General features: G+C 39.2%; 1 protein-coding gene across 3 annotated transcripts in view; it reads left to right on the top strand.

Moving 5' to 3' along the window:
• Positions 1-25,742, top strand: part of ephb6 (eph receptor B6) — a 118,722-nt gene that overhangs the window by 33,739 nt on the left and 59,241 nt on the right. For all 3 annotated transcript variants that reach the window (XM_057833618.1, XM_057833619.1, XM_057833617.1), the window contains exon 2: positions 5,869-5,933. In XM_057833618.1, the coding sequence (XP_057689601.1) occupies positions 5,869-5,933 (65 nt within the window). The remainder of the gene's footprint in view (positions 1-5,868; positions 5,934-25,742) is intronic.

The raw sequence follows: 25,742 nt of genomic DNA, 5'->3' as shown, positions 1-25,742 counted from the left end.
GCATCATACGACTGTAATGAGACCATATGAACCACCATCATTGCTTTAAGAAGCTCTATTTGGCCATCACTGCTCCCTTGAGGGAGACAGTCAACTTCTGCTGCCACCTACTTTCAACATTGTTGTCATCCAACATGCCTCCTAGCATGAATTGCAGCGCTACAGATGTAAATAACAATCAAAATTCATGTTCTGTGCTAAATATTTCTTCAGTTACTGTTCCAGTTGTTTCATTAATTGCTACTTAAAGTATTTGGTAACACTTTATTTGACAGTTGAGCCATAAGTCTGTCAGTAGACAATCATAATTATGACATGACACTGTCATGAGCATTAATGAATGCTTATAAATGATGTCATATAGTGTTATTCAGCAAATTATCTCACTTTTGTAAGGATGTTAAAGATCCAAGCTTGACGTAAATGGAGTTAGTGACATAATTTGCCGGATGACACTTAATGACATAAGCATTCAGTAATGCCGACGATCATTATTATGACGGTCTTATGACAGTCTTATGACGCCGCTGTCAAATAAAGTGTTACCTTTTAACCCAAATAAATCAACAATTAAGCCGCACTGGATTATAAACTGCAGGATTCAAAATGAAGGAAAAAAATAACGGTTTATAGTCTGAACATTATGGTAAATTTCTGTAATGCTGGGTGCAAGATCGAGGAATCAGAAGTCAGAGAATTTAATGTTGTTGTTTTTTTTTTTCCTTTTCTTAATAAAATATAACATTTTTTAAATTAAAGATTTTTTCAAAGTTTGTTTTGATTTTAGAAAAAGTAACTTCACTAAGTTTATATTTACCGTTTCCCCCGTTTTTGTTTTTATTTTAAAAAAATGTAACTATATAAAATATAGTTTTATAAGATTACTTTAAATGTTAAAATAAATGGAATTAATAATAATAAAATAATAGTAAATAAATGGATAAAAAGATGATTGTTTATTATTAATAAAATAATAATAAAATATACTATAAAAACAAATAATCCATAATAATAATAATAATAATTTATGAAATAAGATAAAAATCTTCATTAGGAGGTACAAATACTGGATTTGCACAATTTTGAAGTCAACAATGTATTTAAACAATTAATCAAACATCAAAATTGTTTTCAATTCATTTGTTAATCGATTAGTTATCAATTAAAGGTATCAGCCTTAAGTCCCTTTCACACACATTTCCCGGTAAATTCCTGTGTACGGTGACGCAGGATTTACTCGCGTCATGGCTTTCAAGTATGCAGGATTATCCCGGGAATTACGTGGGTTGGACACTTTCACAGACTTGTCGCGTGTTGCCCATTTGGCACTCTCTGTGCGGGGAAGGCTGGTGGTGCGATTTTATAACCCGGACATTACGTCTTTTTTGGTCTGCATCGGCTGTCACATTCTATTGGTCAGATCGTGATTTGTTACAGAGCCAGTTGTGGGAGCATTCCTGACATCGTACCTGCAGCCAATTCAAGCTTATCATGACTGTATTTTAGCCCAGGCGATCCAAGAGAAGGGTGCCGAGATATTAACTTGCTGGGCGCCGTTCGACACCTTGTACTCTCGAATTTCGTGCATTTGCTAGCTTGTTCGTCTGCCACCCTTGTTTTGAAATCCCCTACGTTGTGCTGGTATGTGTACTTGTTTTGTTGTCTCATCGGCTCTCTGCCTTCCACTTAAATTAGTAATATTGACCCCCGTCGACCTAATGTCACGGAACCGTTGTGTATTTTTTGTCGTACTTAATATACCCTTAAAGTGCCTGTGACACGAAAAAGCATGTTTATTTCATAATACACGTGGTATTTTATGCTCCTGAATGATATGGACCGCTTGGATGTGTGTGGAAGCGATCGCTATATTTATTTAGTTTTTTGAATCCCGCGCCAGGAAAATGAGTGACTTCCGGCTTCGGTCTTGCATTAAGGAGGAGGGCGCTGTGATGTGTATGGTAGAAGACGTCCTCTTCACGCTACAGTGTACTGTTGTGTATGAGGACAAAGGATTCAGCTGATTTTGCGGATTAATACGTTTATTTTTCGCATCACGCCAGCCAAACGGCTGCGGAAAAATCATTCTGTATGAGGGAGAGGCGTATGCGCCTTTTTGGAGTTTCAAAAGGTTCCCATTTACCGTGGATATTTACTGTGGGACCATTGGACTTACGATGAAGTGAGTAAACATCTTGTTTTGTATTATGTCAAATACGAATACAGCGATTACAAAGTAAACACTACAAACTTCCTTTAAATAAAGGACTACTTACGTTTGATCATTGATAGGCATGTAAAAAGCTCTCCTAATGCATTAGCAGCAGCACGTTAGCTGCGTTAGCTCCAGCCACCCTCCTCCGGGGAACGAACTGTAAATTGCTCTCCGCCGGGCGGTTTGCCGATCCGCTAAGACATTCGACAACCGGGTCGTCATTTCAAATAATCCAGGATAGCTATGTGTGATTTTCCGCTTTGAAGACTTTGAAACATCACTCGGTTCGGGTTAGCATGTCGGCTAGCTGTCACGCCTTCTGGTTTGTTTACATTCTCCGAAGCCGGGGAAGGGAAATGACATATGTCCGATTTAGGTGTCATAAAATATCGTTCGGGAGGTGCGACAGTAAAGGTGAAGTCGACAGTTTTGACCATTATGGAGTAATTTTGCCATGTTGTCCTGAATAAATGCATTTTTATTATTTCATATTCCATTCAGCACAAGACTGTTATTTGTCATGACCATGCCATTTATTTAGCAATTGGGGAAAATACTTGGATAAAAAGAGTATCCTGTAAAAATATTGAAATAAAGAGACAGAAACAATGACATTTTGCCGCTCTCTTCGTCGCGTTTTCCTCGTTGTGAATAGTTCCCCCTCAACGGGCTGACTGGTCCTTCTCAAGCCATTTATATAGCTATTGGGGAAAAATACTTGGGTAAAAAGAATATCCTGTAAAACTATTGGAGTAGAGAGACTGAAACAATGACATTTTGCGGCTTTCTTCGTCGCGTTTTCCTTGTTCTGAATAGTTTCCCCTCAATGGGCTGAATAGTAAAATCGATGAGCGAAGTCTACCGCTGACGTCATCCACCTGTTGGGGACGCTAGAGCCGTATAATGGTAGGCGTGGCTAACCAGCAGATTAAAAGACTAATTTCTCGTCATCTGTGCTTTGCTAAATTGCTGTATATAGTCGAATTGTCTCAAAATATGATTCTAATTCACATAATAATGACATTTTAGACTTTTTTTCTCGTGTTATATGCTCTTTAAACGTATCCCTCTGTTGTTGTTATGAAACGGCGGGCCGTTAAATATGGATCCAAACATAGAAATTGAAGTTTGTTGTATTTATTACAAAACGAGAACTAAGTGAGCACACCAGAACACGCGAGACAAAATACAAAACAAAAATGGCACGAACCTAGTTGGCAAGATAACTAAGGCGAAGCCACAAGGCTGGAAAAAGGCTAAAACAAGTGATGGCAAAGTCCAACAAAAATACTAGCGCTACAACAACGTGATAACAAATAATACAACCGTAAATGGCAAGTAGAACTCGAGATGATGCACACAGCGGTAAGCAAGCAGGTTGGCATGTAATCGTCCGACACTTGCAGATGGTGACAGGCTTCCCTAAATATCGAGCTTTCCTAATGCAGAACAGGTGTGTCGCATTACCACGCCCATCTGGCTCAATCGGGTGCTGAATACAGGAAAAAGAACAGAACTCAAACAAATATGACAGTTGTTTTTTGCTTTGAGGTACAGCCTTGTTTCCACAGTTGCGGATCCTAACATCGGAAACAAAATAAACCATACATTTCCAAAGATGGACGATGGACTCTCCTCCCCGCCTCTATTATCCAATAGCAATTTAATGTTGATGTTTTCAATTTAATTTAGCTATTTCCAGCTTGCCATGTTGATAACTGCGATGTTTGTTTACCCCTTTTCGTCTTACTGCGAAGAAAGAGGAATTGACGATCTGCCCGCCATGATATTTACGTCATCAGCCATCGTGCTGTGACCCGTCAATTTAACGCCCACTTTTCACACATACACATTCAGGTGTATGTGAGAGGGGCTTTAGTTTGACCGTCACTGACGGTGTTAAACGCTCAACTTATTTGGACTGGGAGCGTTGATGGCAGCGATCGTTCAATCGCTCCTCGCAGTCAAACTAGATTGAATGTCTAGCACCGTCAGTGGCTGCCGAATGAGTTAAATATTTAGGTTGGCTACCCGAAGATAACCATAACTAAGAAGAAAACAAAATAGGTTTGACTTCCATGATTGTTTTCAACGTTGTCCTCTGTGGTTGTTGACCATAAAATGTCAAAGTGGCTTCTTCATTTCCTGCGGTGTTCCTCAAGGGTCACTCTTAGGGCCCGTCATACTTAAGCTTTAAATGCTTCCTCTTCAATATGACATCATCAAATTTGAAGGCTGTGAAAATCCTTCAAATTTGTACGCAGATTTATTTTTATGATAGTACAGATGAGATACTGTATGTGCTCTGCGTGATGGGCTGACTGCAATTAGTGGCTAAATGGTTTACAAAGCCGAAGTTTTAGGGTGGGATGCAGTTTTTAGCCTCACTTCACCAATCTCCGACCAACTGGAGTCGGACCAAAACCACGACTCTCACTGATATGCACAAGCTTGACTCTCAAACATGGGCTTCCATACAAAGCAGTATGAATGTGCACAGTTGTGATAAATAGAAAAAAATGCTAAATACCAATCCTGTTATCACAATTGTAGAAATTTACTCTGTCCCAACTGTGAAACATAGAGGAAGCTCTGAGCTGTTTTCAAAAGTAATGTCTGATTTTTATGACTTTTTATGTGTGTCTGTGTTTAAGGCAGCATAACATTATCATCATTAGTTGTCAATACAGTGGACAGCTGTTCAAAGGATGACAATTAATACCTTTAACTCTCAAGGGCAAGTGACTATTTTGGTCATTTAAAAGGACTTAAATATTAGCAGTTATTATTATAATATTCTTTGTAAATATAAATAATGTATTAATTAATACAATGTTAATAAAAATTAAATAAATGAACAAACGTTCATTTGCCTCTCCCAGTCAAAATTAATTGGACGTCTAGTGTGGTCAATGGCAGCCAATGAGTTCAACGAGTGCCCTTTAGGGGTTAAAAAAATAAATAAAAATCATAATTAGTGCATGAAAAGTTTAAACTACGTTTTTTCTTTTTTTGCTTTCACTTGACTTTTATGCCACTCATGCATGTAGTGTGCATTCTTGCTTTCACGTCCTCCTGATCAAATGTTCAGCTAGTTCATTAAAAAAAAAAGGTGTTTTCACACGTGCAACCTCATTTTTAATACCTTGGCTCGTTGCTTCATTTTTGTGTGGGAGGCTCTCATGTGTAGGCATGCAAGACTAAACATTTAATAGGGTTTAGGAGTGGCACCTGAACTTTACATCCACCTATGCACCCACTCCAAAATTCGGCAATCAGCTGTCCAAAAATATGACGCAGACTCTTAAAGTAGCCAATGTTTGACTTATAAATGAGGCCGCCATTTTCGGGTCAATCTGCAGATCCTTGTCAGTGCGTATTTTATCATGGAATGTTTTATGATCTTTGACATATGCATGTAGCAGGAGAGCACTGGTGGAGCTCTGGGATGGCACAGCTTGGAGGGAAAAAAAAAAAAAAAAAAATCAAAGAACAAGGTGCCCTAAACCTGGATGACTTCCACGGGTCAAGAATCGGCTTCCTATTTTCTATTTAGCAAAGTGATTTAAAAAATAAACCTGACAACAAGTTAGATTTTCAATGCATATCCATGTTATTTGTAACTAATAAGATTTTGCTTGTTTATTTGACAGTGATGCTGCTGGACACAACAGAGTCTACCTCAGAACTGGGCTGGACCACTTACCCGGACACCGGGGTAAGAAACTAAAGTCCCTTCAATAATGCACCCTACATCTCAGTTACCCCGTAATGATAGATTGAAGCTGTCATTTGTTGTGCACAAAATTATTTAGAAAAAGTGATCATTAGAAACCCAAATGAAGCCACTGACTAAAAATCCAATCCAAGTCATGTTTTATAGGTGACAAGTTCAAATAATGAACCCTGTAGGTCAAAAATAACTTTTGCCTATAATAGAGTCACTGAAAAAAAACTCTCGTACATAGACTAATAAAACCTAAAACCTCACTGTAAGAATTCAATCCACACCCCCCCCCCAAAAAATTACTCTCTCATACCTCAAACTCAACACCAACAATCTACTCTCACACAACAGTCTGTCCCAGTCTGTAACAGTAAATGACCAAAAAGGTTCACTCACACAAATCTTTCACACTCCAAAATATATATATATATATATACACTGTAAAAAATAAAATAAATAAATAAATAAAAACCTCTATGGCAAACCTAAAATCTCTCAATACAAAAATACTCTCACACACCACAAAAAACATGCTCAAAACACTAAAACACCTATGAAAAACATTTCAAGCGCTTCCAATAAAACTCACGAAAACCAACAAACCTCTCACATACAAACATAAAAACTCTCACACAATTAAAAAAATACTCTCAAAATCATAAAGGAAATTCTCATACATACAAACAAACCTCTCACACTCACTAAAAACATGTCCCTTACACTACAAAACTCTCACAACCCCCCAAAAAACTCACACATACACTCCAACATAGTTTACATATACCCGTAGTTTACATATACCCGCAACCCTGTTCTCTCGTACGCCAGAAAATCCCTCACACATATCAAAGCTTCTCTCCTTCACACAAAACGACACACACCTAGACACAACAAACCAAAACATTCTCTCACAGACACAAACTTCTCACACAAATCTACAGGCCCCCACCCACTGAAAACAAGTCACTCACCCCCACAAAAAAATCAAAAACAACCCTAAAAAACCCTAGACAACAACAATCAACCACACCAAAAAAGCTCAGACATACAAGAAAACCTCTTACTTGTCCTGCCAAACATCTCATCTCCCTACACATCAAAACCCTTCTCACACACAAGCAAACATTTAAAACAGAAAAACTCATAAATAGAATGTAGAAACCTTTCAGTTGCATCTGCTGGTGGAAAGGGAGGGACTTATTATATACCAGAGCCAATCAACTCTCAAGATAAGCAAATATGATCATATTTTGGCATATACAGCACCTCATAGCCGTGGTGGATGATGATAAGGGGAAGCTCAAAGTGTGTCCGCCAATGAGTGCTTTGTGACGGTGGAAGGGGCTCAGCGGCACCTGCTGCTTGATAGGGAAAGAAACTAGAGAGTGCCAGAAGTCAAGTCTCCAAACAAAAGAAGCTACAATAGAAAAATACACCAGAAATAAGCTTGATTTTCCGCTAGTCATTTTTAACAAAGCAAGTGTCGCTAGGAAGATTATGAACGTCTCAAGTTCAACTCAGAACGACGTAATCGTTAGAGTCGAAGCTAGGTTTATGTACACCTAGCTTGGCTAAAAAGAACATGCAGGAAATCGATGTAGCTTTTGTGGAGGTTGGTAGCTGCTCCCCTAACTGCTGTGATAGCTACCTTCTTTATTCAGGGGCAAACAATAAGATGGGAGGGGTCAGGAAAACAACATAGAACATAGAATAGAATACATAGATTTCGTGTGAGCCACATGGCCCAGGGCATAGGAAAGGCTAACTAGACAGAAGTTATCCTATTATAAGGAAAGCATAAATGTTAACTGTATGCACAACAATTCCAACAGTAATGAAAATTGAAAAATGCCTCCTGCTGATGTTAATATAAAAATATCTTTGATTCGCTCATTTCGCTGTCAATCAAAAATGGATGCAGTCTTAGAAAAATCATCATGCAGAGAACCAGAGCATCTGGGCCAGCTGAGCTCCACCACCTGCCCATGAAGAAGCACAACATCCGATGTGCGGGATTAACCTAGCTTTTAGCCAATGACTCCTCTCGTTTAGCTGTAGTGGAACGTTGTACTCTCAAGTCTGGAGAGGCACAGCTTCCACACTGTTTAAAGTGCCTGTGACACAAAAAAGCATGTTTATTTCATAATAAATGCAGTATTTTATGCTCCTGAATGAAATGGACCGCTTGGATGTGTGTGGAAGCAATCGCTATATTAATTTAGTTTTTTGAATCCCGCGCCACGAAAATGAGTGACTTCCGGCAACAGTCTCGAGTTGAGAAAGAGGGCGCTGTGACGTGTATGGAGGAAGGAGTCCGCATCACTATACAGCCGTACTGTTTTATGAGAAGGACTAAGAATTCAGCTGATTTTGCGGATTAATACGTTTATTTTCCGCATCGCGCCAGCCAAACGGCTGCAGAATAGTCTTGCTGTACGAGGGAGAGGCGTATGCGCCTTTTTGGGGTTTCAAAAGGTTCCCATTCACCGGTGGATATTGGCCAAAACAAGCGCTACTACTGTGGGACCATTGGACTTACGAGGAAGTGAGTAAACATTGTGTTTTATATTATGTCAAATAGGCCTGAACGAGGTTGGAAAAAACTATTGCTGCGATTTTTGGGGGGGTTTGCGATATATTGCGATATTATATTGCGCTATTAAAAAAAAATATATTTTTTTTAAAAGAAATTTTTACTAGATGACTTGAGTATGTTTGGAAAGACTTTGGATGACTCATCATGACCACAGTGTACTGTATTCCATCGTTTTTCGCAGTTAATAGGGACCAGAACCCGCCGCGATAAGTGAAAAACCGCGAAGTAGCGCATACCCCCCCATTTTTTTTTTTTTTTTTCTGTGTGCTCAATGTATGTATTCAGATTTAGCACTGGAAAGAGATACATATAAGACATGTTTTTTCTCACTTTTTTCCCCATAAAGTATGATTTTTAAAAATGTATATGTATATATATTTTAATCAATGCTTTTTAAGCACTTAGAATGTAATAATTATGATCAGTTTTAAACATAACTGTCCTTCTGAATGATTTTTAAACAAGAATAAAGTACTGTGTAGAAAAATGCTTGGCTTTATTAAATGCTTCTGTTTACCTAACATGGCTGTGACTCTTGGAGTGACATGTAGAAATTACAAACTCCTCATAATCACTTCTGGCATTTATTTTATATGTCTCGAACGTCTCCACATTCTCCCCCCACAGACACACACACGTTCATTCCAGCCCGCGCTTCCTTGCAGAAACTGTTTAACAAGTTAAACGATGATTGACAGATTGCTGCCCGGCTTCTTTGGCCAGATCAAAGACATCGTTAACTTTAATAAGCAAGTGCCGCAGTGACTGAGAGCTGGGAAAAGGGGTGAGAGAGGCTGTGTGAGCGAATGGATTGGAAAGAAAAAAAAAACTATCGCACGTCCTTGCGATGGGACTATCGCACATGCACACATCGCGATGGCGATGTTTAAACGATATATCGTTTAGGTTAATGTCAAATACTGGGATCATTTTAATATGTAGGTGGCTTGCATTTTGTGGCTGACATGCTCTTTGTCCCCTCGGCCGACGACCTGCGGCTGGTCGCACTTTCCCCCGCCTGGAGAACACTATATTTGGCTTATTCCCCTCTTCATGTGCCCGGTGTTCTGTCAAATTTTCCGACCAATCAGAAATTGCAACTTTGAGTTAAAAATAAAGGACTACGTACGTTTGATCATGGATGAGCATGTAAAAAGCTCTCCTCATACACATCAGCTGCACATGTTAGCTGCACAACAACTGCAGCCGCCCTCCTCCACTGAGTCTCGCTGTTTACGACTTCGCCGCTTTGTAAAACATTATTTTGCCATATTCGTGTTGACCATTTGGCAGCTACACGCTCCTCCGACGTCGGCCGTTTTGTTCAGCGGTCATTGTCCAGCTGCTTCCCCTGTGAGCTCTCCTGTCCATAGTAGCAGGGGAACGAGCTGTAAATTGCTCTCCGCCGGGCGGTTTGCCGATCGGCAAAGACAATCGACAACCCAGTCGTCATGTGAAATTATCCGGGCTAGTTATGTGTGATTTTCCGCTTCGAAGACTTTGAAACATCACTCGGTTCGGATTAGCATGTCGGCTAGCTGCCACGCCTCTTGGTTTGTTTACATTCTCTGAAGCCGGGGAAGGGAAATGACATAAGCCCGATTTAGGTGACATAAAATATCGTTCGGGAGGTGCGACAGTAAAGGTGAAGTTGACAGTTTTGACCATTATGGAGTAATTTTGCCATGTCGTCTTGAATAAATACATTTTTATTATTTCATATTCCATATAGCTCAAGACTGTTATTTGTCATGACCATGCCATTTATTTAGCTATTGGGCAAAAATACTCGACAATGACATCTCTACGTCACGTTTTCCTCGTTCCCAATAATTCCCCCTCAACAGGCTGACTGGTCCTTCTCAAGCCATTTATTTAGCTATTGGGGAAAATACTTGGATAAAAAGAATATCCTGTAAAAATATTGGAGTAGAGAGACTGAAACAATGACATTTTTCGGCTCTCTTCGTCGCGCTTTCCTCGTTGTGAATAATTCCCCCTCAATGGGCTGCATACTAAATCAGATGAAATCGTGACTCCCCTGACGTCATCCACCTGTTGGGGACGCTAGAGCCCTATGATGGTAGGCGTGGCTAACTGGCAGATTGTATATAGTCGAATCGTCTCAAAATATTCTAATTCACATAATTAATCTAATTCACACCACGCGTTGTAGTGCATATTTAGTCAATAACATGGACACACAACAGTATATATATTTGATCACTTATTTTTTGACATTTGGGGGAAATCTGAGCTTCCACCGCAGTTTTAGAGCAATCGCCTCTTCCTCATAGGTTGATATATTGGTAATGTATGATTGACAGTTCCAGTAGTTGGCAATTAGGTTGTAGACAATATATTCAAGGTCAGAAAGCCTCATGTCGTGTGCATGCAAACGTTACCCTGCAAATTTGTGGCATTTGTGTCATGGGTTTAAATGTATGGTCACATTTAACCTCAGGCGACACCATGTATTTAGCATGTCTGTCTCACACTCGAAAGATTCAGGTTTAAAATCCCCACTTCTCGGAGTGAATGAAAATGTGAAATTTTTACTGACGAAAAGTGCCCTGCGTTTGACCGGTGACTATTCCAGGTTGTAGCTTCCTCTCAGCCAAAGCCAGCTGGCATGGGCAAATGACTGAACGGTTGGATTCTAAACTCAGATGCGCACGTGTCGTGTCCTATACTGGAAATCAGTATGATTACAAGGCTCCGCAAACTGGGAGCATCGTTCCTGGAAAGAGCATAAAAAAAGTCCAATTATATACAGTAAATGGCCACGGGGATTTTTCCTCCATGAGAGCTTTGAGATCCGCCAGATGATGACAGCCTTCAATTGTAAGCCTGCACTTATTTGTGTTTATCTTCCCGCTGTGTAATTTCAAGGTGTGCAGAATGTTGGCGACATACCACAAGACCAAAAAGATTTTAACCTTGCCTTGAAGACGGCCGACGGGGCTTAACTTCCCCCCTCTGTCATGTGACTTCATCCATGATGAGATCGCTGTGATTAATCCATACATATGCCATTCTTTCTTTACGTGTGTTCGTGCTTGTGCGCGTGTGTGCGTGTCTGCTTGCGTGACTGTGCCAGGGTCAAATCCTGGGTCAGTAAAGTTCATTCATCTGTGACTGATTTTGGCTCAGTACTAAAATGTCTCCTAATTACATATACACACATGCACATTTTATCTTTTGTCATTATTGAATGGAAAAGGAACAATAACTTAAAGATAATATCAATTAGCCTCAATGTATAGTATGGAAAAGCATTACAAAAGGGCCTTATGCCCTGAGGACGCCGTACTCGCTTATCATTGATGATAAGCTTCATTTTTGATTTATTTAATGGATTTGAATTTAGAGTCTTAATGTATTAGTGTAGGAATGGTTATTATTACTGTATTTAGTGATGTTAATATACCTAATATAAGACGGCCCTGATTATAAGACGTCCCCCCCTTTTTCAAGTTTGAAAAAAGGCTTTTTGAACAGCAAATTAATTTATATACAGAAAATAATTACAGTACATCCGAAACAAATGATTATAACAATAAATTTGAGAGAAAAAGTATGTTATTTTGCCTCATTCAAATCTTAATATCTGAACATTTAAATATGTAAACTGATGGGGAAAAAGATTACATTATGCCTTTGTGATGTATGATTGCCTCTGTGACATAGATTGTAACAACGTCTATTGTTTTTCACCTTGTTCCCATAGTAAGGAGACGCGCCTGAGCAGGGAATCTCACGAGATAACTTGTTTTGCACCATAGTACGCGCTTGAGTCCCATAAGTTAGGAGGGAATCTAGCGAGATAACTTGTTTTGCACTCATAATATTTACTGTGGGAACACAACATCTGCTACCGGACAGCACAACCTGGGAACCACGCAAGTAAAAGCCCCTTTTTCGAGGGGCTGAACCAAAAGTAGCTTTGTCATTGGACGGGGCCGTGCCGCCTGGGGGCGGAGGTTGGCCGTCTCCGCCCCCATGTGGCGCGTCCCTACAAAAACAGGACATTTCCGGGCGACCCATGAAGTCCGCCAGCGGGTCACGTACGGATCGCCTGGCTTTGTTCCTTCGCCGCCTTACCGGAGCGTTGGCTCCCACTCATTTGTCACGGTAAGCGATTTTCATTGCTAAAGGAACACCTGAGTGTGCTGTAACGATAACGCAGGGATTCTGGGATTGACAAACTCAAATCTAGCGTCATGTTACTATTGTTTTTGCTTGTTTTTGATACTTGTTGCTTCCTCTTGTGGGATTATAATCAATAAATCTTAATTTATTCTGCATTTTCTAATCAATAAACACTGTCTATTTTGAAAAAGTGTGCCTGTTACTGATTCACCGCGAACTTTCGGAAAACATAAACTAAAATGCAATCACATTCGTAAATGAAGGGCTTCTGGTTTTTGAAATGTAAATAAACCGATCTATTGTGATAAAACAACAAAATTGCAAGAACTGCATTAACCATCAAAGTGAAGTCTAACTGTAACTGTAGTCTTGAAACAAATCTGAATAAGGAAAAACATTGCAATAAAATCATACAAAATGGTAAAACTTAGCTGAGATCTGTCATGACAGAACATCGCTTCAATGATATCTGGCGCCATGTAGCGTCGTGAATGGGGAGAGTAGCTGAGATCTGTCATGACAGAACATCGCTTCAATGATATCTGGCGCCATGTAGCGTCGTGAATGGGTATAATGTCTAGACCGCGAATATAAGACGACCCCCTCTTTTTCAATCTTATTTCAATGCAAAAACACCGTCTTATACTCGGGCCAATACGGTAGTAGGAAAAGAGAAGACTTGAAGACTTATTTGATAGAAGGGGGTGGGATTAAATACGTTTTGCACTTTTTTACCACTCTGTTTTTTTCATGTAATTTATTATTGATTTGTGTACATATGTTTTTACGCAATGTTACCGTCCATTACGTTCTGTTTTGCTATATTGTTGCCTTGTTATGTATGAAATAAAAGATAAATGAAATGAAATATGCATTAGATCAAATAGAGTTAGGAATTGCATATTAGCTCACCATGATATCTTTTAACAAAATTATCACAATAGCAAAAATTTGGTGTAGTGGAAGAAATTTAGAATAAACAGATGTAAGCCATGAATTTTTTTTTTATTATTTATTTTTTTGGCCGAAAAGTGTCATTGCATGTAAACTTTCCTGTACGTATATGATTTTAAAATTAAAAGTTTTCCAGTAAAATATTGTCTATAAAAATTGTAAAGCAATAAAACAAACAACAAAAATGAATTAAATGAACAACAACAAAAAATTTATGATGGGTCAAAATTATTTGTCGAACAGATCATGTGACTAGCACCTTAGACAGTCATTTGCTTTGATTAGCCAAAACCACCTGAGGACCGAAGAGGCAAGATGGATATACGTAATTTTTTCAAACCTAAGCTTTCAAAAGCGACAACAACTACTGAGCAACCGCCAAAATGGTGGGCAGAGTTTCAATTTGCCCCACTAAAGACGCTAATTGTACAACAGAGCCACCACCGGTGGGCTTTCCAGAGTTAATGGATGATGATCTAAGCAGCCTGATTAAGAATTCCTCTCAAAAATCATGGGAATCAAAAAACGCTCATTTTCAACTTATTATAAATATTCTTTTAAGTTAATTTTATTGCTGACACTGCGTTTCGTGGTCATCAACATGTTGTCCTCCCCCTGCCACAAAAGTCAAACTCTGCCTATGGTTATAAGGGTCATTTACATGGTGACGCTCGGAGAATAAGACACATTTCATGTTTGCTTTTACTGTACATTGTTCGGTCTCTATTCGAATAATGTCGCAATTCGATGTAGTATTAATGCAAGGTCCTAGGGGGCAGTGCAGTTTTACAAAGTGACAGCCAATGATGCACTTCCTTGAAAACAATCTCCTCAGCCAGGAAGATAACTTACCCGCCCACTTGGAGCAATGGTGTCTATGCGATTTTAAATGCAAAAATATATCTAAATTAAATAAATATTATAAAAACAGTAAATTAAAGCTGACGTTCCACAATGTTTGCTGTTTTAAATGTTTAGTAGCAGCGACTGCGCATGCCCAAAGTAATGTGTGCGAGTGCTGACATCATTGGCGTGAGAGTGTTCCATTTTTATGGTTGAGGAACAATCCCCACAAGCGAATCGTTCCGCTTTGGAGGCCGGAATCAAAAGTTCGCGTCTCTGCCTTCCGTTTTCGCTGTCACCGTGTAAAGGCGAGGCCATTCCGCAACACAATCGTTGCGTCTTGTCGTTGCAGCGTCACCATGTAAACGGCCCCTTAGTTACAAGATCTCAAGCTGTCACATGTCTCCAGTGCTTAATTTGTAAATCATAAGGTGCCGGAACGCAAACTACATAAGACAGCGCAGGGTTGACGAGATGGACACAGGGCCCGGAATATAAGCAGAAATGGTGCTGAAACAACATGCAAATGCCCACTTGCCATGCTATGGGACTTATGAGCCTCAATTTTAGATAATAATAATAATACATTGTATTTCTAGAGCGCTTTTCAAGCCACACAAAGACCCTTCACAAGAGAGATGGAATCATAGTGCCAGCAAAACAATCATAAAAAAAGCATAATATCCATGGAATGAATGTTATGACAACAATTTGAAATTATTTAGGCTATACTCTGCACAGCACGGGAAATTGTCCACATAACCATAGGTGGGACTTACAGTCAGCAATTAGTTTCTCAACAGGTCTAACTTGTAAAACATTTCTGTAAAGCGCAGTGGTTCGTGGCATTATTTATAGTACAGGGCGCTAGCGTAGCAAGTGATGATAATGAGTTCATCGGAATCATCGCCTCACATTCTCTATATCGCTCGGCACTATATTATCATTAATATTAATACACAAGAGGTGCCTGATCGGACTAAATGAGTTCTGGAACACGTGGAATCCAAAATCAAGAGGTGATCCGGCTCAAATTAACCCCTGCATGTCTCTAAGGGGCAGTTTACATGGCGACTCTGCGACATGAAGACGCAATGACTGTGTTGCGGAGTGTCCTCGTATGCATTTGGTGTCGGCGAAGACAAAAAATTCTGAATCCTTCCTCCAAAGTGGAAGAATTCGATTGCGGGGGATTGAGGTGGGCTTTCGCCGCATGCATATCAAAGGCTCCCGAGGCACGAGACCGCTCCGATAACATCAGCACTCGTACACGTCACATTTTGCTTGCACAGCGGTGCTAATAAACATTAAACAGCAAATATGGCAGAATGTCGGCTTTAATTTACTGTTTTAATAATATTTTTAAATTAAATGTTGAACGTTTCCATTTTTGTGCCTTTTTGAACAAAAGAAAAATGCCATTGCTTCGAGTGGGCGGGCATATTTTTTTCTGGGCTTAGGAACTTTGTTTGGGTCAAAGTGCATCATTCGCTGTCGCCTTGTGTATCTGCACTGCCCCCTAGCGCCTGGCATAAATACTACATCGTTTTCATGCTGAATTGCGACATTGTTCGAATGGAGACGGGCCAATATAAGTGCAAATTTGAAATTTTTCGTATTCTCGGAGAGTCACCATGTAAACGGCCCCTAAAAAAATATGTTTCTGTCTTTTAACTCATTCGCTGCCATTGAAGGCAATAGAGCCCAATCCATTTGAATTTATAGGGCTGACAGCGATCATGTAAGAGTGTATCTGAGAATATAAGTCATATATTATTTATCCTCTACGTAGAATGACAGGCGTTAATCCCACTGCCAGCCTCTCCCAGTTCAAATGGATTGGATTTCAGTGCCAATCCATTTGAACTGGGAGGGTTGGCAGCGAATACCTCTCCCAGTTAAAACGGATTGGACATCTAGTGCCGTGGGAGTTAAAATCCTAAGAATGCATGACATCAGTCTCATTCCATAGATCGTGTGCAAATTTGTGTGTAAGTGTTAATGTCCGAGCACAGATTTGCTTATGAGATGGAGATGTGCTTGTATGACTTAAGGCAATAAGTAAAAAAACAGATCATGGGGGAAGGGCATTATCAGTCATGTCTGTATGTGTGTGTGCGTGTTTGTGTGTCTTTTTTTTCCTAAATACTTCGCTGACTTTTCTCTCCACATGCCATCATTTTCCTATGCTTCGGGGCACACGGATATTCTTCATCCTTTCTGTGTTTTCATGCTCTTAATGACAGGGCAACCCCCTTTCCTCCTCTTCATCTTCTTTTTTCCTCCATATATCTTTCTCTTTCTGGGTTTGAGTCTCCACACCAGCACGTGTGACATTCTTATGACACCTTATTGCTTCTACAAGGCCCACTTTTGCTCCATCACGTCCATATGTGGGGTAATATACGAGTGTGTCCGGGTTTGGGGTCTGAGCCGCCACCCCTCCCTATCTTTTGTCACCAGAGGGATTACGAGGCTCGCCGGCATTTCAGTTCAAATCAAATCAAAAATATGAGTCGTCGTATTTTTTTTCTATTTTCAACGAATCATCTGCCCTTCCCCCTCTTTGCCTTGTGTTTAACTGTCCCTTTTGTGTCATGAGGGGAGTGGGACGCAAAGGGCCTAAGGTCAGGAAACAAGTGAAAGTTGTGGCTTTTAGTTCCACAAAGGCAGTTTCTGCTTAGACCTGGAAGTCATCATGCAGTTATGTCAGCGTTATTTTTGTATAATTCGGGCATTTACATGCAAGTGACCCAAATTTCAACTGTTTGTACATAAGGGCGATTTCAGAATTAGAGGACCATAGGGTTTCAAATTTTCCAACTTGTAAAATAATAAAACTAGGGCTGTCAAAATTATCGCGTTAACGGGCGGTAATTAATCTTTTTTATTAATCACGTTAAAATATTTGACGCAATTAACGCACATGTCCCGCTCAGACAGATTTAAATGACAGTAGAGTGAAATGCCCACTTGTTAATTGTGTTTTATGGAGTTTTGCCGCCCTCTGATGGCGCTTGGCTGCGACTGATTTTATAGGCTTCAGCACCCATGTGCATTGTGTAAGTAATTATTGACTACAATGGCGGGCTACTAGTTTATTTTTTGATTGAAAATTTTACAAATTTTAATAAAACAAAAACATTAAGAGGGGTTTTAATATAAAATTTCTATAACTTGTACTAACATTTATCTTTTAAGAACTACAAGTCTTTCTATCCGTGGATCACTTTAACAGAATGTTAATAATGTTAATGCCATCTTGTTGATTTATTGTTATAATAAACAAATACAGTCCTTATGTACCGTATGTTGAATGTATATATCCATCTTGTGTCTTATCTTTCCATTCCAACAATGTATTTTACAGAATATATATATATAATTTACAGAAAAATATGGTATATTTTATAGATGGTTTGAATTGCGATTAATTGCGATTAATTACGATTAATTAATTTTTAAGCTGTAATTAACTCGATTAAAAATTTTAATCGTTTGACAGCCCTAAATAAAACGTAACATCTTCTGAGTGGTTTTACGTATCCTGAGTTCAAATAAAGCAAATGAAGAGGATAGAATGCTTGCAAATTGGTTTTAAAAAAAAAAACAAATAATTCTACTCATTTTAATTTCATTAATCTTCTTATTAACAATGTATTAATTAATACTATTAATAATAACTATTTAAAATATTAATGTATGAAAAAAACAACAAAGATTAATTATAAAAATATTTTTTAAAAATATATATATAATTTCAATGACCAAAAATTGTCGCTTGCCCTATAAAGAATTCAAGGTCTTTTGTATAGCTGTTCACTGTAGCGACCGATGTCCCTCAAACAGTGGCGGAACTACAGTGAAAAGGGCCCCCGGTGCGATGAGCATAAATAGGACCCCCCCCCTCCCCCCCCCTTACTAGTGAACAATTATTCGCGGGCCCCCTCCACACTTTTACAGGCCTCTCAAGATGATCGTTGGTTTGTTTAGGGGGTGCCAGTGGATTTTTTTTTTTTTTTTTGCGGGCCCCTCCAGTCATCCGGCCAAGGGGCTGGCGGAGATATTTTAACACTATTAAACACTACAGGTTGTCCCCGGGTTATGACCTACCCCTACCGATTTTACGACGCCTGAGTATTGTCGTTTTTTGTATGTTTTAAATGTTGACTTTTGTTTTGTGATACATGCTTTTATTTTGGCGCAGGAAGCGTAGAGCAGGTAGTACTTCCGCACGTGAGCGCATGTACACACAGGCCCACCCCACACACGCACACATGAGGAAGAGCGCAGCCGAGTGAGGGAGCTGACAGCCTGCTCGCACATCTGTTGCTTGTGAAGAATCCAGAGGCTCTTTTGTACTGTTTATTGTGCATTTTTAATTGTGGTCGAATACTTGGGCTGAGTTAATGTGATTGCTTAATGTGATTGCTTTTGGTGATGTGCGGATGCTAACTGATACATGTTTTAGAGCAGACATGTCCAAAGTCCTGCCCGGGGGCCAAATGCGGCCCGTGGTCTAATTTCATCAGGCCCCCAGCCTCTTTCATAAAATCAATAACGTCTGGCCCACACACAGACTTAATAAATTGGTCAGCAGTACTGCTACCAGCATATGAAATAGCTTACACACTAAATGCTGCTCATCATTTACTCACTAAAAGGCAGCAGCACTCTAAGCAACATTACCCAGTGTGACCTTTAACTCCCAATTTTCTAAAATGGCGACAATCAACACAAAAAAAAGAAAGTTGACTGCGACGGCCGGTGCTTCAAGAATACGTGGAAATTGGACTACTTCTTCACTAAAATACGCAACAACTGTGTCTCCCTCATTTGCAAAGGGAAAGTCGCTGTTTTTAAAGAGTTCAATGTGATGCGATATGACCAAACAAGACACACTGACTTGTACGACTAGATTACAGGGAAGATACGTAGCAAGAAATTGAAGTAACTTGAAGCTAGTTTAATTTTACAGCAGCAGTATTTCGCAAGAGCCCGAGAGTCGAAAGAGAATGCCACAAAGGCTAGTTGCGAGATTGTTGAAATTATTAATTAAAAAATAATAATAAATCAAATGTGACACACATAATGGCTTACTTAAATTTGCTTGAAAATATTTTTCTATGTAAAGGACGTCAGCCAAGGTCGGCCCCCCACATTTTTACCACACTAAATCTGGCCCCCTTTGCAAAAAGTTTGGACACCCCTGCTTTAGAGGAATTTAAAGGTTTAATTCCGATTCACGCGGAAATCTGGGTTACATCACAAGCGCAGGAACGGAACTCGTTTGTAAACTTGGGACTACCTGTACATTGACATGTGATGATTAAGGTTTCAAAGTATACCGTGGTATGAAAACGTCAAGGTTTTAAAAGCGCAAAAATTTCCCATCATACCGTCCCTAAAGTATTAGCTATTTTTTATGTCCCAAAAAGGCATAGAGAAATCCCTCGCTTGTAGCTGCAAGGCTCAACCCTTCCCCACTGGTTGTTGCTCAGTGTCAGTGAGTCAGCTGTGCTACAGGATGGCTGGAGGGGGTGAAAGTCCTGAACTTTTTTTTCCTCCCCATTGAAGAAAACTGAATCGCTGGTATGGGAATACTTCGGCTACAGAAAAGTTACAGATGGCCACGGCTTAGAGGAGAAGGGCCAACCGACATGTAAAACATGTTTGCAGAGGGTGGCTGCCGAGGAGGCAATACCTCCAATATGGTTTCGCATTTATACAAAATTAAAGGTTAGTAAACACTGTCATGAACCTTTCCCACCAGCTACAAAATTTAACTCCAGCGTGTTTAGTGTGCCTAGTGGTGGTAAAACGGTGTTTTTTTTCTCTCTGGCAACTGTCTGTGTTGAGATAGAGAGTGTGTGTGTAATGTAGGCATGATACAAGTCATACACACAGGCTTTTTATGGAAAATAATTCAATTACTTTTGTTCTGATGGTAATAATGTTGACCTGTGGCTGTGGGTTTAGGCTCACTTAAAGGATTGCATTTATTTTAATTTTATTTAGAATATATCTCTATATACACTACCGTTCAAAAGTTTAGGGTATAAGCGACCACAAACTTTTGAACCGTAGTATACATAATGAAAAATCCCATATGATACACTACGGTTCAAAAGTTTGGGGTCGCTTAGACCCCAAACTTTTGAACGTACAGTGGGGCAAATAAGTATTTAGTCAGCCACTAATTGTGCAAGTTCTCCCACTTAAAAATATTAGAGAGGCCTGTAATTGTCAACATGGGTAAACCTCAACCATGGGAGACAGAATGTGGGAAAAAAAACTGAAAATCACATTGTTTGATTTTTAAAGAATTTATTTGCAAATAATGGTGGAAAATAAGTATTTGGTCAACGCTAAAAGTTCATCTCAATACTTTGTTACTTACACTTTGTTGGCCATAAAGGAGGCCAAACATTTTCTGTAATTCTTCACAAGGTTTTCACACACTGTTGCTGGTATTTTGGCCCATTCCTCCATGCAGATTTCCTCTAGAGCAGTGATGTTTTGGGGCTGTTGTTGGGCAACACGACTTTCAACTTCCTCCACAGATTTTCTATGGGGTTGAGATCTGGAGACCGGCTAGGCCACTCCAGGACCTTGAAATGGTTCTTACGAAGCCACTCCTTTGCTGCCCTGGCTGAGTGTTTGGGATCATTGTCATACTGAAAGACCCAGCCACGTCTCATCTTCAATGCCCTTGCTGATGGAAGGAGATTTTCACTCAAAATCTTCTGATATATGGCCCCATTCATTCTTTCCTTTATACAGATCAGTCGTCCTGGTCCCTTTGCAAAAAAACAGCCCCAAAGCATGATGTTTCCACCCCCATGCTTCACAGTGGGTATGGTGTTCTTTGGGTGCCATTCAGTATTCTTTCTCCTCCAAACACGAGAACCTGTGTTTCTCCCAAAAAGTTCTCTTTTGGTTTCATCTGACCATATCACATTCTCCCAGTCCTCTTCAGGATCATCCAAATGCTCTCTAGCGAACTGCAGATGGGCCTGGACATGTACTTTCTTCAGCAGGGGGACACGTCTAGCAGTGCAGGATTTGAGTCCCTGGCGGCGCATTGTGTTACTGATAGTAGCCTTTGTTACTGTGGTCCCAGCTCTCTCCAGGTCATTCACTGGGTCCCCCCGTATCGTTCTGGGATTTTTGCTCACTGTTCTTGCTATCATTTTGACGCCATGGGTGAGATCTTGCATGGAGCTCCAGATCGAGGGAGATTATCAGTGGTCTTGTATGTCTTCCATTTTCTAATAATTGCTCCCATAGTTGATTTCTTTACACCAAGCATTTTACCTATTGCAGATTCAGTCTTCCCAGCCTGGTGCTGGTCTACAATTTTGTCTCTGGTTTCCTTCAACAGCTCTTTGGTCTTGGCCAATGTGGAGTTTGGAGTGTGACTGACTGAGATTGTGGACAGGTGTCTTTTATACCGATAATGAGTTAAAACAGGTGCCATTAATACAGGTAACGAGTGGAGCCTCGTTAGAAGAAGTTAGACCTCTTTGACAGCCAGAAATCTTGCTTGTTTGTAAGTGATCAAATACTTATTTTCCACTCTAATTTGGAAATAAATTCTTTAAAAATCAAACAATGTGATTTTTTTGTTTTTTTTGTTTTCCACATTTTGTCTCTCATGGTTGAGGTTTACCCATGTTGACAATTACTGGCCTCTTTAATCTTTTCAAGTAGGAGAACACAATTGGTGGTTGACGAAATACTTATTTGCCCCACTGTAAGTGTATATTTATGTATTATGTTTTTTTATTTATGTATATTTATGTATTTTAACTTATACTTATGCTCCAGTTCGCTAATATGTTTTGGAAAAAAATCCTGTTCAATGGAATTTCTTTTTTTTATTTTTTTTATTTATTTTTTATCCCAGATATCTCAAAGTAACACATTTTAGAGCTGTAATTGCAATACCGTGATACCATGAAACCGTGATATTTTGCATATGGTTATCATACCGTCAGAATATCATACCGACACATACCTACCTGTATATTACAGCTCAGCTTGTCATCAGCTCACCCTCCTCTCGCCCAACCATGCCCACTTTACACCCTAACGGCCCCTTAGAGGCCTGGACGGGCCCAAGCCCGGTCGCACCCCAAGCTCCCCACTAAGCTCTGCCTCAGCCCTGAAAGGGTTAATGTATATGTAGCAGAAAATCTGAAACGTGAAAGCCAAAATGTCTTCCAATTCTGGAATGACCTTCATAAGCTCTAACTTGGCCAATGTTAGAAACAGCTTTTATTGTCATTGAATATGTCACATGAATAGCGATATCAAATGTCATTCCAGTTTCAGTACAACCCGCTCAAATAATAGTAATGACACATGCATACAGGATGAGACATGACATAAAACATTTAAAAAAAGAAAAGGAAAACAAAAGAATGGAGGATGGATGAGGGGGAAAAAAACAAACCGGTACCATCACCGCAACAGTCGAGCATTTTGACTACTGGGCCAATGGCACAATCTATATTTAGCTCTTAGTGTATTTTTTTCTTACATTCTCAAGGATTGAGATTTTCCTAAAACCTCTACACACAAAGCACTTGTTCTGACTGGTCTTTAAGAGCTACGTAATCAGCATACTCAACTGCCAAGATAACGAGGTTGACATGGGTTTCAGATAGAAGAGGGAGAGAATGAGTAAAGAAGCACCTTGACATCACCAGAACCAACAAGAACCGTACACATGGGGAGAGTCGTGTAAAAAAAAATTGTAGATATATTGCGCAGGCGAACTTGTTCATGCTCCTTTCCTTTTATTCCCCCTCTACCACAAACGAAGCAAATTACAATACAATCCTTTTATTGTGACAGCACAGCCGAGTCTTCCTATCTACGCCTCATCATTATTATAATTGGACCAAATGTTGTGCGATGGTGCAGATTTTTGTCACAAGCGTACAAAGACAACAACACAACTCATTGCACTGGCTGTGATTGGGTGTTAGGACCTTTTGTCCGCCCCCACCCATTCTGCTTGCCATTGTGGCATGACGATGAGGCCTAATACATTATTCTTCAGTTCTATAAAAGAAAAAGAGGGAAAGGACTGAGTACTACACGGGATTAAAGATGAGCCTTTTTCACGCTTGCAGTGGATAATTGGTGAAGTGAAACCCAAGGGACAGAATTTTCACATTTGGACTCAACTCCCAATTGTTACTGAGAAAAACGGCTTTCGCGCCGCTGAGTTTTTCTTCATGAATGAAATGCTCAAACCCCGCGACAGTGTCAACTGATTTAGAAATGTGAGACTATTGCCCTAAGTTTATGATACAATACAATACTCAGGCCTGTGTTTACGCACTAAAGATTGCAAATGGAAGGAAATTCCAAGGTCTGCAATTGTGGCTAAAGCTATTTAGACAATGACTTGCTGTTTTGTTTCGGTACTACAATACCCAAGTGGCTGAACATTTTTTGTCAAAATGTTCTGGTAAATAGGTGATATTTTTCCATCAATCACAACATGTCGTCCATTTCCTGAACTAATAAGTGGCCCCAAATCTATCTGAAATCTGTTCTGTTACATTTATAAAAGATGTAACAAGATACACATCTTCCAATAATTGTCAATAGTTGTATTTGTTGTAATTTTTTTTCTCAATCTCTTTCTTATTGTTTCGTCAAGATTTCCTATGACCATATTTGAGTAAGTTACTGTATTTATTATTAAATATTATTGCATATTATATAAGACTATAGTACTTTTAAAAATATTATTTGTGTCTTATTTAACATTTTCATTTAGTAATAATTTTTTTTTTTTTTTTTTTTAAACGTTACAGGGCTAACCCATAGTCTAACCCATTGGCTGCCGTTGACAGTGCCAGATGTCCAATCCATTTGGAGAGGGCGTTCGTTCATTCGCCCTCTCCCAGTCGAAATGGATTGGACGTCTAGCACCGTCAACGGCACTGAAAAGTGAGCATTCATGGACAGTCCTCCCAATTTAAATGCATTGGACATCTAGCACCGTTAGTTGCATGCAATGACTTAAATACTATACCAATAAATCATCGTTCGAGTCTTGATTGGGGCTGTAACCAGAGTGCAATTCTGTTTTTTTCAGGCTGCAGCTATCAATTATTTTAGTAGTGGTTTAATCTTTCAACTAGTTAGTTCGAATAATCGACTAATCAGATTAGGAACATTTAATGCGTTGCAGAATATATTTTAGGTATGTAAAACAAAGGCTTGCTATGATTGCACTTTTAAAATAAAATTCCTGAGTGTTTTTTCAAACTATGCAGGATTGCACTTTCATTTAAAAATAAATTAAAATACCTGAGTTTAGCCTCAAATGGTATAAAAAAAAATGAGTAAATGATGATCTAAGTACAACAAAAGAACAATTGGCTAACTTGCATTGCAAAAGTTCGCTAGCTTAAATGCTATAAAATGCTCACGTTTTTTAACAATGCTCTCCACAAATCGTTCAAAACATTTTCCCACAAAAAAAAAACCCTAACTATACCTATAAATCACGAATGCATTAAAAAAACACATTACCGTAATTTCCCAAATATAACGCGCACTTTTTTCCCCCAAAATCAACTTGTAAAATCATGGTGCGCATTATACACGGGTAGAGGGATGGAGACAGAAATATATATATTATATTATTATATTATATTATATATTATTATATATAATATATATATATATATATATATATATATATATATATATATATATATATATATATATATATATATATTTATATAAATAAAAACCGTTTTTTTTTTTTTGTTTTTTTTTTTTTGACACGGCCATGTTGAATTGAAGAAACGTATGCGGCAATCCGTTGCCGACCATTACGGTACGTGACGTCACCATTTTGTTTCGGTAATACACTCTGATCAGTCGAATGATTTCGTCTGTGTTAAATTCAGCTTTTTTCACTCTTCATAAAGTACAGAATTTAGTTTCTTGAACTCATTTGAGTCAACGTTTATTGCAGCTCCGCAACTCGGACTATAACAAACGTAACACAACACAGACTTCCTGTGTCCGTCAACTATATATGTCCCTCGGGAAACTCAAACCCAAATAACAATAGTACCTCTTGTTACAGTAGCGATGCGCTCGTTCCGATTTCCGACTTCGGTCCTCACTTTTATTTTACCGTGTCAATCCATGGAAGAAACATTTATTCATCATAATGAATTGATCAAGTTATACAGCAGCCTTTAATAAGTCGGAGA

This window comes from Corythoichthys intestinalis, chromosome 4, assembly GCF_030265065.1.
Source record: "Corythoichthys intestinalis isolate RoL2023-P3 chromosome 4, ASM3026506v1, whole genome shotgun sequence".
In the NCBI taxonomy this organism is placed as follows: domain Eukaryota; kingdom Metazoa; phylum Chordata; class Actinopteri; order Syngnathiformes; family Syngnathidae; genus Corythoichthys; species Corythoichthys intestinalis.
Note: the sequence above shows the minus strand (reverse complement) of the source record. Positions and strands in the feature narration are given on the sequence as shown.